This window comes from Chiloscyllium punctatum, chromosome 11 (assembly GCF_047496795.1).
Source record: "Chiloscyllium punctatum isolate Juve2018m chromosome 11, sChiPun1.3, whole genome shotgun sequence".
NCBI classification, from domain to species: domain Eukaryota; kingdom Metazoa; phylum Chordata; class Chondrichthyes; order Orectolobiformes; family Hemiscylliidae; genus Chiloscyllium; species Chiloscyllium punctatum.
In genome coordinates, this window is record NC_092749.1 from 49,519,980 (window position 1) to 49,539,478 (window position 19,499).

At 35.8% G+C, this 19,499-nt stretch overlaps 1 protein-coding gene across 11 annotated transcripts in view; it reads left to right on the forward strand.

Moving 5' to 3' along the window:
- Positions 1-19,499, forward strand: part of esrrga (estrogen-related receptor gamma a) — a 241,379-nt gene that overhangs the window by 159,640 nt on the left and 62,240 nt on the right. For all 11 annotated transcript variants that reach the window (XM_072580775.1, XM_072580778.1, XM_072580772.1 and 8 more), the window contains 2 exons: positions 6,918-7,330; positions 9,619-9,735. In XM_072580775.1, the coding sequence (XP_072436876.1) occupies positions 6,918-7,330; positions 9,619-9,735 (530 nt within the window). The remainder of the gene's footprint in view (positions 1-6,917; positions 7,331-9,618; positions 9,736-19,499) is intronic.

Here is a 19,499-nt window from a genome sequence, read left to right on the forward strand (position 1 = left end):
GTGGCTCTGCCACTTATAGCAATGAGGTTTTAGATCCTTTATGGTGGGATTTAAGAGGCTTTATTTAGAAATCTTCTCAAAGCTAGCCACTGAGTTAGAATTTGAACATTCCATTTTTTAAAAAAAGTAAACAATAAGTCAAATTTGCTTTTGAGTCATTTGTTCTAGCAGATGGCCTTCTTCAGATTTAAGATGCTTTACAGATGGGAGTCGCAGCAGCCTGTCCTGCCACAGCTACCTCTGTCGGTTGATAGATGGGTATAAATCTCAACAATCCTTTCTTGACAACCAATTTATAGAATCTGATCTGGTTAAAGACATGTCTTTCATACTCGAGCCACAGGAAATAGGCTTTTTTTTTTTACAGACTTGTTATACCCTATCAGATTCTCCTCTTAATGAAATTGGCTTTAATTACACGCTTGTTCCATCTCTCTGTGACCCCTTTAAATGTACATGTGTGAGCAGACCCCTGGATTTTCCCCCACATGAATTCATTAGGAGCCCTGATGGTTCTTAGTCTGACTGACATCTTTATTACTAAATCCAAGTGCATAAAATCACCTTGTCACAGTGTCATCATAAAAAAAAGCGAAGGTGGTTACCGTGGAGTATTTGAAACGGGACCTAGGACAATCAGTGTATTAAGTCGGTATCTTAATGGCAGTAAAATCAAATGTGCCAACAACTTCACGACTCCCTGCTGCTGGCTGACAGCATGGTGCAAGATGCTAGGGCTAAACATTCAGTTAAACAGTGATTGTGATGAAATGCCACTCCATGCTTAGCACAAAATCTGAACAGGTGTAGAGCTTGGTTTTTCTTTGCGGGCTGCAGGAGTGTCACAGTGAAACACATCCTGTGTATTTTATTTCTGAAGTATGTGGAAGTGTGAATGAAATCCTACGCCAGACTGTGCAATGCGTTGTGTGCTCATTTTATTCAAATCTACTATACTACACAACAGCAGTCAATTTTCGAGAAAAGAAAAGCATGTTTTTAAAAACATTTGTGAGAGAAGAGCGATTTCAGTTGAATGGCAGTATAGTTCATGGGAAAATGTTTTTATTAGGGACCATTTTCCGAGATACTATTTGATTGGCAGTGATATCTGTTTAGTGAGGACCCCTGAATCTCAGGGACATTTTCATTTTTAGTCTCTTACACAGGAGTTGTCATAGAGTTGAAATCTATGTACAAGAAACAAATAGCAGCAGTTAAAGTACTTGTACCAGTATAAAAGTATATGTTTTCTTTGTTTGCTAACATGGATTTAAACATTAATAGTTACGGTCCCAAATAAACCTGGTGTCATGGCAGGATTTTCATTTCTAGTCTGCCTTCTCAATTTTATTTTCCTTTTCTTTGTGTTTAATTCTTTACCTTCCTCAGTTTCCTTTCCTGAAGTAAACACTTTTAAGATTCAAATTTGGGGTCAAGTGGCCATTGTTTTCCAATTTGGTCAGGCCCCCTCTTCTACTCAGTGGAATTTTGGTTATACTACATAAACAGGAATATGATCAAAGCCTAGAAAACATACACAGCACTCCAGCCTCTTATTGCTTTTGTTAGTGAAAGTGATAGTAGTAAATCTGGATGGTGGATGGCTGCTTTTGAATCATCAGTGGTACTGATGTGCTGCAGTACAACATGTCACAAATGCTATGAAGATGCAGACCTATGGAGCAACTTCATTAGTAGCCAATATTGTTGAAAGCTTTTTTATTCCCATTTCTTCATTTGGTTGCAGAACTGAAGGACATAAAGAAAACCTTTGAACTGTTACTTCCTGCACTCAGTTTCTTCTTTGAAATAATTAGAAAATCTAGGTAGGCAGGTTAGATTTATTTGATCTGGGCTTCTCTCTACTCTGTGCAGAGATTCTGAAACCGTGACCAATGTCCTTTAATATTAAAAGGTTAACTTCAGTTTTCATCAAATTTACAAAAAGAAAAATATGCTAAGATTATTACTGTTTGAACAGCAACAAAGTGGTGAATTAATGCAGAAGGAAAAGTGAATTTTGCTTTTCCAATCATAGATCCTGATCTTTCTTAATATAAAGCTCATTTTGACTTAACCTTCACTGGTTTTTGTAAAACAAAATACGGAAAGTGAGGTTGTATTTACAGAAATGACAACACTTCTGTTGTATGTAACTAAATATGATTGCACTCTACAAACTGGCAGATGCAATAGAGAAAGACTTGTGAACTTTATTTGTAATGGTTCAACCACTTGATATCCTTCCATCAATTGTAGGATGCTGCTTAATTGACATGCATCAGAAATTGAGTAGGTGGGACAGTTAGTGAACAGGGCGAAGAGATAAATCTGCTAAGATTCATAACATTCTATAAACAATGGGATTTTACAACAGTCACTTAATCGAATTGAGTTGGTTTATATTTATTCTTGCAAGGAGGTGGGATAGAAATCTTGAGCTCTGTTTAAATTAATTGTCTTTTTCGTTTGCTGGATTAAAGTTTGTGGAAACTTTTCACAGTAATATATTAATATGGACTATATTTGTTTGTGTCAGTTGGGCTACTTAATCAGAAGTGAAATTAATACCATGACAGCAGTTTGGATCCAACAATAAAATATGGTTCAAACATTGTTTCTGTCTGACATGCTGCAATGGTTTGATAGCAAATGCATATAGACTGCTGTTGAGGAGTAATTTTACAGAATATTAGAGTAAAAATTGCATTAATGAGCTTCACTATTTTCATCAGCATTTGGAATAAATAAAATTAAATTAGAAATTTAAAAATAGAATCAAGAAAGATGATTATTATCACCATAACTGCATCCATTCCCAATGAACAGAATCACACATCACAGATCTCGACCTGTTTCAGATGGGAGATATTTTTTCTTGTCCATTATGCAAGATTCCCCAATCTGCACTTGACCCTTTCTAATTTATCTCTTTCAGACAATGTGTTCGGCTGCATTACAGCAAATGTCATTTGCTTTATTGTTGTATTTCAATAGCCACTTTCTTGCCAGGAGAGTAAAAGACTGCGGTATGCTATTCAGAGGATTGTGTGACATTATGTCAAACTCTGATGAGTGGTTGCAGTATTTAGCTCCTAGTTTTCCTCTTAACTCTTCTTGCTGTAATTTCTGTAGTTTGCCAAATTTAACTCTTTGAATTCCAAAACATTCTTTGCACTCTACCAATGACTTTCAATATAGTAATATTGTATTCCCTGTCCTTCATTGTAGCAACTAACAATGTATGTGGAAGTAATTTAAAAATACATGCATGATTTAAGAAGAAAAGGAGCACATTTTTAGAACAGCGCATGACATTTTGTTCCCCTTTCTGACTGCCTGCTCCTCATTTCATTGATGCTCTGGAATTTAGTCCCAACCAACAGAAATCTCAGATACAGCTATAAAATGCTGTTGTTGCTGGAATAAAGAAGTGTTCTCTCCTCACCACTATGCCTTAATGCAATGATGATATGTTTGCTCTGGCAGTTGACAAGCCATTGTATCATTTAGATTTCATAATGACACCTTGTCACACTGAAATGGTCATGTTTTCCCAAATCATATGTTATAGTGTTGATTCCTGACACACTGAATCAGCTAGATGTGCTTTCTTTCCCTTGTCCAAGTTGAATGCAGTTTGGTGCCATTTTCCTATTGACTGATCCATATTTTGGCACCTTGTGTAGAGAGTACAATTAGTTCAAGCAGAAAAGTGAATTACAGTGTGTTCTTCAAAGCAGAAACGTTAACATTGTAGCTGGATTCTTTCACTGGAGCACAAAAGAATTACAGTGATTACTTTCAGAACTGCTAATCTAAATTCAGAGAGGGTTGCTCCCTCAGTTTGCAGAATCTTTTCAGAGCAAGAAAAAAAATGCATTTGAATGAGATGGAGAAGGGAATTGATTCATAAGAATGTCTTCAAATAACATTCAGTTCAGATAAAATAACTTGCTAGTTGTAAGTTGCCACATGTCCAAAATCTGGTTGAGTCTCATGAAATGCAGTGCTTTTCAAAATCTATTGTAAATGTCACTATTTTGAAAGTATCTTGTGCAACTATTACTTTTTAAATTTTATTTTAAATAACAAGTGTTTTGTTGAAGCTAATTACTATCCTGTATCCAGGGAGGAATAGTTAGGAAACCACATAATTCTAAAAGGGACCTTTATTGTCTTGAGTTTGTGGTTTGCAAGGATGTTTCTACTTGCTAAGCAGTACTTTTTGGTCTGTTTACGTGTTGAAAGATTGAAAATGGAGACAACCATGCCCATTTTGTCTAATTTTCACAGTAGAAATTATATTGAAAAATTTGGAAATATAGTCTAAAGACAGTCAGTTCTTCTTTAAGGCAACCCCATGTTATAGAAAATCATGCTTTAGAAACAGTGTTTTAAGTGTTGGTGCTATAATCGTATTACAACCAACACACATTTGAAAAGTTTGCACTTTAGAAACAACATCCCCAATTCGTCAATTATATTACAGCAAATTCGCAGTGACAAAATGCAAGTTATAACAGAAGGATCCGTATTTGTAAAGTGCGGCTCTGTTTGTCAGGCATCATTTATTTAGTTACTTTTGACATGTAAGCTGAAATATTTTCTAAAAATTTGACAATTTTTAACAGTTTTAACAACTCAGTACATTATCTCATTTGAAGTGGTCATCCAGTTTGGAAAGTACAGTGCCATTTGTATGACTGCATTGACTTCATATTGTTTTGAGAAAGGATAAAGGGAGGACTTCTTTTCTTCCATTTACTTGCTTCTTTATTGATGATTTGCCACCTTGGGAAGGTATCCTGGTCCATGTCATTGGGACCGACATGACCATACGCAACCACTGAAGCGTAAAGAGCTCAGTGCTACCATTTTCTCTTTTTCCCTGCCCGAAATACACTCAACTGAGGCAATATATTCATGTCGAACCATTAACAAGCATTTCAGCTGATGCAGTACAGGTCAGAAGGAAAAGAGCACATTCACTGCGTTTTTAGGCCATTGTCAAACTTGAAACTTATCAATAAATTGTCAAAACCACACATATTTGTTCTTATTGCATTTAAAATTGATCAGTAATACAGAGTTCAAGCCTCTTGTAGAACCTGCAGTGCACTATCGATGTTAAAATCTTTAGGAGTCATCAAACTTAGAGGGAAATCCAAAATGTTTCAGATACCAGTGGGTAATGTGATCTAATGTACTCCTCATCAATGGATATGCATGTAACCAATGAGGTTATTTATTTTTATGTTTTGCTTTCATTTTAATCTTATCCTAAACACCTTTATCTTTCAATATATTGTTTTGAAACATATGAAAACGTATTCAACACATTTGCAGACAGAATAGTTCCAATACCTGGAGGTAGATAATGTTCTCATTGCAAGTAGATACCCTGGGGAAAACTAGGCAAATGAAGGAAATAACTTGTTATGGCACTACTTCGTATTTTGCTATTAGTTACCTGATTGTACCTTAACCAATAATAAGTTGAAAATAAGGCTGTAAGTGCACATCTTGTTTTGAGTAGAAAATGTCATGCACCTTGCAATTAGTTAATTGCATTTGGTCATTCATTTAATTCAAGGTTTCTATAGTTGTTTTTTGTATTTCTCTTCAACAGATTATTGGATGTCTTCTTCAAACATATAGTGTGTTATAGATTTCTCTTTGTTCATATAAGACGGTGTTACAGCATCGAGCTGTTCTTTCTGTCCAGCTCTGGTGTGGTATCAGAGGGACATTCTTTACAAGACTGGAGGAGTCAAAAACCTTGCCTGCAACAAATTTTCCTTGCAGGCAGTACTTTAATGAGAGCAGTAATTAATTGATATCTCTTCCCATCCCTTGACTACCACTCGGGGCAAAGAGTGGGGATTAAATTTTTCCCAAGTCAACATTAGAGAGAGCTGAATGTGCATTGACTTACAACAGCTCTGCGAATTCCTCTAATTTAGAGTACTTACTCTTCCACTTATTACATTGTAATTACTCCTCTCCAATACATTATGTTCACAGACTTCAGTTTGAAATTATTAGTGCACTCTCCCTCTCTCCCCTTGAAATTCCATGGCTCTATTAATGTGGGATTGGAACATGCGCAACTATCTATAAATTCAGTTGTCAGGTGCTGGTTTTTTTTCTGGTCTGCAGTTGAATTTAAAATTAGAGGCACTAAAATTCACATTAGCAGCAAGAGCAATGGAATTCTAAAAACTATATTTAACAAAGAAAACCTTTTCTGTCAGAAAAAAGCTATTTGGGAGGTTATGATCTTATCCTTTTGTGGGTGAAGAATTGACTTCATTCCATTTTGTGCTGTCAATGCAAAATTTGATGTCACTCTGCACCGAGCACCGAGATTTGGTTGTGTTTTTCAAATGGGGGTTAATTTGTGTCAATTGAAAAATTATTCAATCAATCTTTGGGGATTTTTGTCATTGTACTTTTTTTGTTGCAAGTTTCCCATTAGCATTTTGAGACAACTCTCATTTAAATCTCAAAGTCTTAACCATGTAATTGCTTCAACTCTATTTTGCCTAGCATAGCTGTGCTTTTAAAATCTTGCCTTTTTCTTTGAAGCAACAAGGCAGAAACAGATTATATTCAGATAGCACATATTTTTAACTGTTGCATAGTGACTCGTAGAATTTGAATGAGAGAAATTATATTGTGGAGGGAAGCAGTTCATACTGATTTCTTCTCCCCACCTCCTCATTCCCCCACCCCCACCTTTAAGTTTTGTTTACCACCTGTCTCCAGCTTTGATAAACCTCTGTCATGCCCTTATGCTGATTATGTTCGTGTAGAACAACTTGTATTGACTAACGAATGAATGATGCCTGGTCCCTTGCCTATCAGAAAGCCCCTAAAGAATGTTGTTTTTAATTCAATGCTTTTCACAGGCTTCTCTGCAGAATGTCAGCCAAGGATCGACACATTGATTCGAGCTGCTCATCATACATTAAGACAGAGCCATCCAGCCCTGCTTCACTGACAGATAGTATCAATCACCACAGTCCAGGTGGCTCCTCGGACGCCAGTGGGAGCTACAGCTCCACTATGAATGGACACCAGAATGGCCTGGACTCTCCCCCACTCTACACGACGACCAGCTTGGGCAGCAACGGCAGCTCCCGTAAACGGTACGATGACTGTTCGAGCACTATAGCCGAAGACTCGCAGACCAAGTGCGAGTACATGTTGAACTCCATGCCCAAAAGATTGTGTTTGGTCTGCGGCGACATAGCATCAGGATATCATTATGGTGTTGCTTCCTGTGAGGCCTGCAAAGCATTCTTCAAGCGCACTATACAAGGTAATATTTCTTTCCGATTCTTTCCTAATGTTCTTACATTTTTGAGTAAAGATAAAACAAACAGTTATGACGCACATTAAACAAGGACTCTATGGTGCGATCTTAGTTTCAGCACTAATGAAACAACTTTGTTTTATTCAGGTTCTAATTAGTTAACTGATCAGTTTCCTCTCGAATGCTGGAGTTCTTTCTTCCTCCAATATTCCATTTAATAATTTTCACTAATTTTAGCAAGAAGCAGCTAATTATTTTCAATCAGATTTAAGTAGAAAAATAACAGCTTAAATGTTTAAAAAAATGCTTTATCAAGTCACTACCTCCCTGTACTTCTGAAAAAAGACACAGACTTAAAAGAAAAGATATTTACTGACTTTCTGCATTGTTCTTGTTCTTTAACTGTGATTTGTCCAAACTAAAATTTAACCATTCTCTTGCAGTTCTTAGCAAAAAAGAACAACTTTATTCTTTTATTTAAATGTTTATCACTAATTTCAATATAACTTTCCTATCTGTTGACTAAAAATTGAAATTGCTACATAAATATCTTCCTTTGTGGAACTTGCTCAATTGTTTTCTATCATCTAAGATGAAAATGAGCAGTTAATGGTGTGTACAGTAATTAATGACTAGTTAATGATGCATATAATAATTAATGATGGTGCTAGGAGATTGAAACTTCAAAATAATTTTTGAAAGAATACTTTTTCGTATGATATTTCTCACAGGTAAGTTTTACGATTAACAATGTTACCTGCTCCATCTAACCTTTCATTTGCCTGATTTCTGTATAAGGCATTCACATAAATTATGATGAGATAGAATTATTTTAAAAATATCATTTGCAATTTACCAGATCCTTGGCCCCGAATAGTTTTTGTATTCTTTGTATCATCTGTCGGATATCAATTCGATAGCATCAGCCATATAATTCTAACTTTTTTTGACATGAAATATGATTTCTTATCCGAACATGTGGTTAAATTTAAGATGGCTGGAATTTCCTATTCTTGCACAATATTTAGTGCTTACGCGACCTTATAATACATGTGGCAGCATAATGCATAGCACAAAGCTATTGCAACGAAGCTCTTACTCTCCTCTAATACCTGAATTCATTAGATTACTACATTTATAGTAGTGCATCACCATTTAATTTCTCAGAGTATCTACAGGTAATTAGGTTATAATGGAATCCGTATTTGGTCACTAATTTTGTTTTTTGCTCAGCATCTCTTACCTCTGGCCACATTAGTGTCTACTGTGCTTAGTGATATTGGTCTGTTCGATGCACCATCATTGCCCCATATGCTACATTATGCAGACCAATTGCTGTTTCCATTTATGTGGCTATGAAGGCACTTTTACAGCAAGTTACAGATTGCATCTCGCCATAAATGCTTCCGTAAATGGACCCCAGTAGATTTTCCTAATTCTTAATATCCTCAATTAAGCAAATATAGATGGGAGCAAAAGAATATTTTATACTAAAAGAAAAATACTAAAACTTCTGGACCATATGCTAGTTTCCTGCTGGTAACATTAATGGCCCTCTCTCTTCAAAACAAACCTATGTTTTTAAAGAATATTTATGTATACATTGTTAAGCTTTTTAATAATTTTATTTCCTGCTGTATAAATTGTACAGTTTTCATCTGCTGAATACCAGTTGAATTGTAACATTTTCTCCTAAGGAGTATGTTTATGTGAATAGATTTCTTTCCCAGATCTGTTGTTTTATACAAGGTTTTACATTGAGTGAGGAGTTTTCAGTGTTTAGTCTCTTAGTGTTCCACTAATCTGTTATTTAATGAGGAAGCATCGGCTCAGAGAAGGGTAGTCAATATAAATCAGTGTTTACAAAGTGTGATTAACTCTGAAATATTTCATCAGAGCTGCTGTCCCAGGTGGATGCGGTGCTAATTACAGGGAGTTGCATATGTTTCTAGGGGAATGTGATGGACCCTGAGTACTGCTAACATGTAGTATCAAGGTTACAATTACACTCACTGCCAACCTGCCTTGTCTGCACTAGCAATTTATGCACTCTGTGTGATGACCCTCCTCTCCAGAGGACAATAAACAAAATGCATTTTCATTAAGACACTAATGTATTTAACCACAGAGGACCAGAGAAGGATGGGGAGGAGGGTAGGGAAGAGAGCAAAGAGAGGGAGAAAGAGTGGGACCGATTTGAGAAATCAGCAGATATCCCAGCTCTGTGTTCTCAAAGTAGAATGCTCAATCAGAATTTTCCTTTGATTTATTTTTCTGTCTTTTTGTAACTGCAGGTAACATCGAATACAGCTGCCCAGCGACAAATGAATGTGAAATCACAAAGCGTAGACGCAAGTCTTGCCAGGCCTGTCGTTTCATGAAATGCCTAAAAGTAGGCATGCTGAAAGAAGGTAAGGTGCAATATGCCATATTCTTAATTTCCAAATGTTTTATTAAACCTTTCCTTCTGCATGCATTGCGTTTTGCATTCCAACTAAATTAAGAAAATAAACTTAAATATTTTAGATTCTACAGTATAATGTAAGATGCAGTAATATTTCTTTGGATTTTATTTTGTTTTATCACTTTACTTACAACTGAATAGATAAAACATGACACCTTTTAATGCGATTAAATGTGTTATATGCAGTCTTTGCAAATCTGCACAGGTAAGTTAAATAAAACATATAAACCAGATATATATTTATAGTAATTTGACATATGTGCAGCTGGTATAAAAATCTTTCTTCATTAAAACTTATTTCATTGTATTCAATATAAATTGACTAAAAGGTATTTGTTGTGGGTGATGTACTATAAATAACATTGAAAAATGTAAATAATTGTAATCAAAATAGAGGTTCAGTGATTTTATGAAACTGATTATTTCAGCAGCAAAATTTTTTGAAAATTGGTTTTTTGACTTTTTCTCCACATGTTTATTTATATATAGAATCTGCCTGAATAAAGAGGCTTCTAGTCAAACAGTGTTCTTCTAGTTACAAGGTAGAGAGTTCAAATCCAGTTTTATTTCAACTTGCTTCTTAATTCCTGGCAGAGTTCACCAGACGGAAGACTACCCGTGAAAATGAGACATTCAATCCTGAGCTCATGGGGGTGGAAAGACTTTGTGGTGGGAAGGAGTGGAACTGATGCAGGCTAGGTTCCCCCTGCCTGAATTTCACCTCTTGACCAATCATTCACAAAGCTGTGTTTATTACAGTCACACCGATGTCTTATTCACACACACACACACACACACACACACACACACACACACACACACACACACACACACACATATCCTTGAGCAGATAACAAATGACAAAAAATACAAAGAAACTGATGGAGGAACAAAACCTTTCAATAAAAAACACATTTTTGAAATGAACAGTATGTGGAAATTGGAAGGGTAATGCTTCAATGTTTTATACAGTACTGCTAATCCTGACTCCTGCAAGAGGAGCACTCACTGTACTTTGCAATTAAATGTTAATAGTAATGGCTCTTGAAAGAGAGAGAATCCCCTTTATCACCTTCTACTAGACTGCATTTTAAAACCACCACAAATCAAATCCACATGACCTACCTTTTCAAATGTGGCCATCTTTCACAGAATAAATAAATAAGAAATTGAGCTAATCCACTTCAGGTATCACATTGAACAGAAGAGATGGGTCATTTTATAACATAATTCAATTTATTAATGTATCCTGAGATGTTTAATGTCAAGAATTTGCAAAACAAAAATGTTGTGATACGCTGACACAGCTAAAAGGACACTGTCATTGTAATGTCATTGTTGTATGATTTCTTTACCAAGGTTTTCTCCATTCTGCCTTGAAAAGTAGACCTTAATGCATCTAGTACTAGTCCAGCCTCAAAAGTATCAGTTTATATGCAAGGTTAATTCCAAAATAAGGTCCTGTCAATTTGCTTCATAGCCACCATAGCCTTACTGCAGTCACCAGAAAACCCATTTTATGATACAATTTAGAGTGAGTTTCTGTTACTTTTATATATGCTTCTTTTCAAGATTATCTTAGATGTTGGTAAGTTATCAGGTCTTTGCAACATTCCCTTCCTCTTCTTTTTGTTTTTTTTAATCCATTTTTGACTAAAGACAAACTAATCACACAGTACAGTTGGTGCTACTCCCTTCCACATTTGGTGCCAGTGTTGTACCAGCAAGTGTGGAATTATCCCAGTGACATTGTTATTCAGAACTGTAATTGTTTTTATGCAATATGTTCAATCCACAATGCAATATATCCTTTCCTTCAGATATACAATTCTTCAATAGTTTAATGAGTAACTTCTGTTCTCAGATAAATGCAATATAATAACGTCTTCAGTAGCTACTGTTTCTTCACATTTGCCTAGATATTCCTCTACCTTTACAGTGGCATCCATTATGCAGGTCTGTTTTAAATGTTTTAACATTTGCTTATGTGCAAGAGTTCAGATGACAGCTCAGTAATTGATAAGGGAAGTTAGAGACAGGCCTGACGGATGTTGTGCTGGTTTTGATATGGCATCTTTCCCCATGAGCCTTCAGACAAATAGCAGCCTTTTGTTCTACTCCCAGCCACCCATATACACATATATCAATATGGCACTCCCATTTGTTGTGATGTGGTTGAATTTGATATTGGGGTCCTTCCTTACACTTGAATTACTGCGTCAAATAGGCAATTAGAGTGTCCACAGTGGAAACCTTGAAAACTCTGTAGCCTAATGAAGCACAAATTTGGACACAGAACATGAAGATATTTGAAGTTAGTGGTGCCCTCTGGGGAGATGATTGCCATTTGGGAGCAATCATATAGCTAGGTTCCTCCTTTTTTTTCCTGAAGTGAACTGTTTTGAAATTTTAGTTTTTTTTTTGACAGCAACATGGAAGAGAATCTGCTTCATTTTGTCATGTTGATGCCAGCACTGGTTTTCACAGTGGCTGCTAGTTCATTTGCCAGTGTTTGAATCAGTTATTTGATTAAAGAATGGTTGTGTTCTTTTAGTATTTGTCTACAATTCTTCCCTCACCCCATCTGCTTGAGGAGAGTAGTTGTGGATCAGCTCGTCTGCAGGTACAGGTTTCACAAGAGGTAACTACAGCCTGGCTGCCAAAGCAAGCCCACTGAGAGCAGCTGTCGAGCCTCCCCCTTTTGCACTTTACCCTCTGTGGGCCCTTCGAATCTTCCTGGCTGGAGGCATAAATCATCGTCTTGTCACTAGCTTTTAGAGTTTATATTATGCAATGCCTAAATTGATATAGAGCTGTTGGAATGAAAAGGTAACCAATAACTAACATAAAAAAAGAAATTCCTCTTGTGCATTTTAACAATATTACTTTTTTGTTTTTCAGTAAAATCTCCAGTAAGGTATAGTATTAGAATTTCTGAAGCTAATTGAGGCAATCACTATTGCAATTCAGACCATGTTGCTCAATGGCTGATAATATAACTGCCTACCCAAGTAGTGATTTGGTACAGGTAACATTTTGAGCAAATTGATACCTTGCTAGCTTTTTAATTGGGATTTTTCTCCTATCCACCTGACAAAAACTGAGAAAGCAGGATGTTAAATCAGCTAGGTGATCTATTCGTGGTGTTCTGCACCATTTCTGATTTCTGATCAGGTAACAATGGCACTTGTCTGAAACTTATATTAATATGCACATCAATCTTTGATTATGTCATCGGCCCCCATTGCAATTTTAATTTTGATCTGAATGTGGGAGCAGTTATTGCTTTCCCATCTGGTGAAGACAGAGGAAAAGGATTCAGATCCTGAACAAATCTATTTTAAACTTCCATTGCAGGTTCAGAATCTGCAGGACCGGTTAAGGCCTCTCTTATCTCAGACGTCTCTCTCTTCTGACACACCTGAAACCCACTCCCAACTACTTACTTTGTTGTTAGTGACCTGTTAGTATCTAAGTTTCCAAACCTGGTTCATTTACTAGCTACTGTTTTGCCACCCATTTAGGGTGATCAGTGACATGTGGATGCAACCTTCTACTTAAAAACACTCAGCTCTTGCACTGCCAAGGTCAGTAGGGTATGATATTCATCTTGCACTCCACCCATCCGATTCCACTGTTGGCTAAAATCAGGACTCTTGTGACTGTGATCATTGAAATGCTAGTTTTGAGTGTTGGACCATTACTCCCATCAGTTGGAGCATGATGTAACTTACATTAGTGAAGCAGAGAAGTAATGATACTTTATTTGAAAATGCAGCTAATGTAGTCGCTCATGTAACATACTTTAAAGAATGAATGCCACTCTCAGTTGAGCTTATTGTAAACTATGCATCTATATTTGATTACTTTTTCATTGTGCCATGTTTGGTAATGCAGAAGCACAATCTCCATTTCACTAAAATGACATTTAAAGCTATACTTTAGAAATTTCCATGAAGCAGAGACCCTAAAATCTCATTTTAATTTAAAAAGGCACTAGCCATGAATAGCTTCTGACTAAACCAATTTGTGTAGTAAAATACATCGAGATATTCCAATTACAAATTGATGAAGAAGTAACTGATGTAATATTTCTGGTCAACCTTTACTTCATCTTTTAGGAAGGTCTTTTCTAAAATGCTTAAGCTCGTTCACTTATGTTGGTTCATTGCCATTCACTTATTCACTATGTGTATGTCTATTTTTTGTTCTCATTAATTAAATTGGAAAGCACATTTGCCTTTATGGAACTCCAAAATCAAAATGTAAATAAGTTTTTTAATAAGATAATTTTTTAGTTCTCATTCTTTGACATTTACTTGTTAATTTGTCAGATGCTTTCTGTAATAACAAGTGGCTGTCCTTTTGCATTTTAAGTAGATAAAAACAAAAGGGAAAAAAAACAACAAATGATATCACATAGTTTATCATATTGGACAAAAGGAAGAATTTTTTTAACCATTCCAAAGTTGTAAAGTAAGTCCCCATAGATTTTCTATTGATCAGGTAAGCATTTCCTGAACATGTTGTACTGTCAGGAGCTAATGGTGATTTTTGTCAAGTGTTGCCTTCTGGGAGCTTGAATACAATTAAGGGGTAAGTGTTGGTGAATATTTTCGTACCCTTTGGAGGGTCTCTGGGGAGGAACTAGCAAGGGACACAAGTCATTTCCAGCTGCACCATATTCTCCACAAGTAGTTTCTTTCCCAAGCAAAAAAAAACAGTGCAGCTTTTGACTGGCTGCCTTCCAAAATAACTTCCTCATTTTAATTCAGAAATGGAGAATTAATCCCTTTGTGTTGTTTTCCTGCCTAACGATATTTTTATATTTTGTGTCAAATATTAAGTAAGTTGATTATATTCTTAGACCATTTGTCTTTTGTATTTGCACAGGGTTGAAATTGATTGCTTTAAATGCCTTATTTCATTTTGCTTTAAAGTATTATTCCAAAGAAAACTATTTTGCAGGATAAGCATCCAAATTTGCAGCTATTTAGATTCATGATTTAGTAATCCTACTCTTGGTTAACAAACATAGTAACCCCATGATTTGGAGATGCCAGTGTGGACTGGGGTGTACAAAGTTAAAAATCACACAACACCATGTTATAGACAACCACCTGATGAAAGAGCAGCGCTCCGAAAGCTAGTGCTTCCAAATAAACCTTTTGGACTATAACCTGGTGTTGTGTGATTTTAAACATAGTAACCTCAGAAATCGTCCGGTCAGTATCAGTGCTGGTTTCCTAGTCACAGGTCATTTTGGTTTAAAGTAATTGAAATCATTTGTTATAGGTGAAGGATGAATGGAACTATCACAGACAAGAGAGAATGACTATGTATGACAGTTATCATAGTTTTAAGTGAACTTTGCAATTGCCATAGCCCCCATGCATGCACCTGATTATAAAATATATATGAGATTCTGAATGCATCTTAGTGAAAGATGAACAAAATATTCTTCAATTCACCCTGTTTACTTACATTTATGTAGATTGTTGCTTCTGATTCATGAACCCATGACAAACATAGCAAAATAGCATTGTAAATAAAGCAATATTTACAATTATTCTCTGTTAATCTTAAGAGACTTTTCTGCTATAAATATTTTCATTTATTTTAAGACTGGTGGCATTGATATTGGTTAAAAGATGTAGAATTTATTTCTGCATAATATATTGTGGTTTTCCGTTGATAATTTCCAAAGTGAAAGAACTTTTATTTTCAAAGGAAGGTTAGCCAATAACAGTCTAAAACATTTTAAATGATATTTTCTCATTATCCTTGGACAAGCAAAGTGAGGAATTGGATTGGATGTTTTTATCAACATATTTAAAGTTTGTACAAATGATTTTAGATATCCAAATGGTAATTGCTGATAGATTTTTCCTTCAGCATTTTTACCATTTTAACAAACCAAGCACTTTAACAATGATTAATTTGCCATGCAAAAATAAATTCAAGTGAAGCATCGGAGGGAATTCTCAAGTAGCTTTAATATTCCAAACTTACATCTTTAAACCGACTTTGTGCTTCAATTCCCAATAATTCTGATTTTTTAGCAAATTCAGTTAAACTGTAAATGTTGAATTAATGAATGAATTTGATTTTCAATGATGTAGACACTTCTTTCCTGAAATGATCAAATTCAGACATAAGGCTCAGGCAGTTATCATTTGTCTATTTTATACGAATTGATACTAACCACAACAAATACGGTAATTATACAAATGTCTTTCCTTGAAACCCATTATATGAGCTTGGAAATGTTCTGATTTATGAAAATTATCCTAGAATTATATTATCTGTAACAAAAGTGTAAGCCAGAATAAATTTAATATGTTCACAATCGGGTGTTAATTTAAATATTTTGTATTTGTACTCTTTAAACACATAAGCACAGTAGAGACACACACATTTTGAATACTGAAGCCACTCAAAAGTGTTAGTGTAAGAGAAGCAATCATATCACTGCCTAAAATATTCACCTAAGCCCCACAAGCTGTTTAAATGTCTAATTTGGGCTATATTTGGGAGTTGCTAAAGTGTGGAGATAAGATTAATCATACACAAGCAAGTAAAGCTATGGTTAAGACCTCTCATTCTACATTCCGAGTGTCAAAATGTTGTCACAAGACACAAATGGAATGTGGTGATCTCTGAATGGTAATCTTAACATTGGCTCTGGTTAAACACACTGTATGATAGTTTGACGTCAATATTCGTATTACTTCTGAAAAGAATGTTCTTTAAAAAGGCATAAACTGTTTTGGCTCGTATTGCACTAAAACCGACCATCAATCTAGACATAATTTTCTTCCAAAGTAATGCAATGTCCATGCATTTGTACACATTCAATTTTGTTTTATAACTGCAAACGCAAAGAAAGTGTTCTTTTACATTTTTCTTAGAATTGAATAGAGTCTAACGGCTCCGTCCATTATTTGTTAGTACACAATAGTTTTGCACAGTTTCAACTGTAACATGCCACGCATAGTTTCTCAGTAACCTTTTAAGAAGCTAGGATTAGTAAGTGTAACACTGAGAAATCTGAAGAGCAGACAAGTGGGTCATGAGTTAATATGATTTTGATGGCTGCAGGAAAACGCAATACTTTATTGCTTCATACAATAGCTTGTTAGCACAACATAGTCTTCCTTTCCTCTTAAAGCATTAACAACTGTAAATGCCTGCAATGCACTCTTGACATCAGCCTGGCCGTAAGTCTCATGGCATGCTCACCAGGGATGAATAGTAGTTGTTGGCATAGCAAACTGTGTTTGTGACCTCTTTGCACTCTAGACAGCTGTTAAGACCCTGCCTTTAATAGGCAAGGTTAGCAGAGTGTAGGCTTCTTCTCAATGTACTGACCAGATCCCCTATTGCATAAAGAAGAGAACAAAAGACTGATGACAGCTCCTGATGTCTGAGCATTTCAAAAGCTGGCTCAAAAGTTCATCATGATAGACTGGATTAGTGCACATTACAGCATCATTTGCCAAATATGGATGTAGTATCCTACAAGCCTTTCTATGTACGTCAGGTTATCCATCATACAAACTATGCTAGCTGCACCTGGAAAGATGTTTCTTCTTGTACAGTTATTTTAGATGCCGTGATAAATTCAGTTATTAGCATTTGAAGCCACCCTCTTTTGCATCTGCATTCTACTGGTACTGCTGGTAATATCATCAAGATTACTCAAATCAAAATCCAAGTTAATAAAAGAGGGGAAATAATTTTAAGAAAAGGAAAATGTTTTTCACACATTTAAGGCACATCAAATCTATTTCAAATATGGCATGATGACAGCTGTTAATGGAAATTAGGGGCCCTCCCACAAGAATTACTGGTGATTAGAAAATTCAAAAAACGGAGTAGTACAACAGACACAATAATTTATAAATGCCGATTTATTGAACCTGGTTAGACTGTTAATATCCTCAAACAGGAATTTAAAGTTGGCATTTTGCATTAGCTTATTACATTGCATTCTGATCACACTGTGTATTGGGGAATTCTGCAACTGTGCCCATATTCAAACTAAGAAGAAAAAAGATGTCACAGAGGGTCACAAATTATGTTCAGGTTTGACAGATTGTAGCCTTGCTTTACAAGAGCAGTAACATCTCATTTGTCACAGTTTGATCAGTAAGTGCGTGAATGCAAGCGGAAGGCTTTCCATCTCTGCACCAATTTAATAGTTCTGAGGCTGTCACCAGGCTAGAGCCACCTGCCCAAGAATTGCAATACTGATCTGTTTTAATTTAATCGGCCGTCAATCGGAATGAAATCATAAATCGTCTCCTTTGATTCCTCTGGCAGTATATTCTTTTCAGTGGTATTGCAGTGTTAGAAAAAGCACTTTTTTGAAGGCGTATGTAGGCAGTATTTAATACCCCTGAAAATCAAAACCTAGTGGACAGACCATTGGGATTTTCACACATTAGATTTATCTTGCTTCAGTCACCAGGAATTTCCTGAAAACGGTGAGATGTATGTGGGGTTACATGAATTTCTTTTTGAGGGGGATGGGGTAGGGGTGCAGAGGAGGCAGGCTGAACAATTGTACTAAGGAAACGTGCCAATTTTGAATTGGCAAATTTGAACAACAAAATAAGCCCTGGCACTTGGATGCTGTACTGACAAACTTAGTCGCCGCACCAGATAAGATAAATGCGACCAAAAGCAGATTTTCCCCTCCCCCATGATGAAAATAGCAAATGACAGCACATGCCCTGAAGGAGGCTGCTGTCTCTTTAAGTGAGTTTACTAAATGCATTTCAGTTTTGAGAGTAAATGGAGTTAGTCTATTGTACATGTTTAATTCCCTATTAGTCCCCAGTGTTTACTGCTGTGGCCAAGCTGGGGCACCTGTAAATTGGGTTAAATACAACACATTGTCTAAACATATCACAGTTACAATCATTCACCTCGAATGGTGATAAGAAACCTCTTGTATTATTGAATCTACAATGGGGAGGCTCTGCAGGCACAGAGATAACAGCTAGTTATTTCTCCTTAAGTAGAAAGAAAAACAGTGGCTTGAGCTTGCTGTTATGACTGTGACATTAATTATAACTCACTGAATTGTTTTATGCTGCTGGAGTGGTTTTGAGATTAAGCTCGCCCTCCAAGCTCCCGTGCATATGGCTCTGATTAAAAATATTTGTCATTCAAGAAAACTTTCATTTTCAAGCAGAGATGATGTATTTATTTTTCTCTGTGTAATCTTGCAGTTTTAATTAGTGGCACGCCAAAAAAACAGATTGGAATTATTTCAGCCGAGCAATTAAAATGGAATGCTAAGTGAAAGCTATTTCAGGTCCCCTATAGGGATTTAATGTTAACAATGTGTACTTTTTCTTTGGTGAATCCTTGATAAGCAGGATGGCGAGACAGCTTTCATTATCATCAGAAGCACTTCATGGTCATTCTTTAGTGTTTGAAAGGAATATTTGTTCATTGTAAATGGTCAAATTTTTTCAGGCTTTTGAAATATAATTTACAATTTTTAATTTGATCCAATTTGATTAAATCATTAATTAGCTTGGAGTTAATTTTCTGGAAAATAAACTGCAATAAGGGTTAGCATTATTAGTTTACTATGCACGAGGTATAAGTAGCAGGAAATAAGCTGACACAAACACAGGCAGTCATGTTGTTAAACTTGGTGACAACTAAGTATAGCAATTTCTGTCATTACCTCTG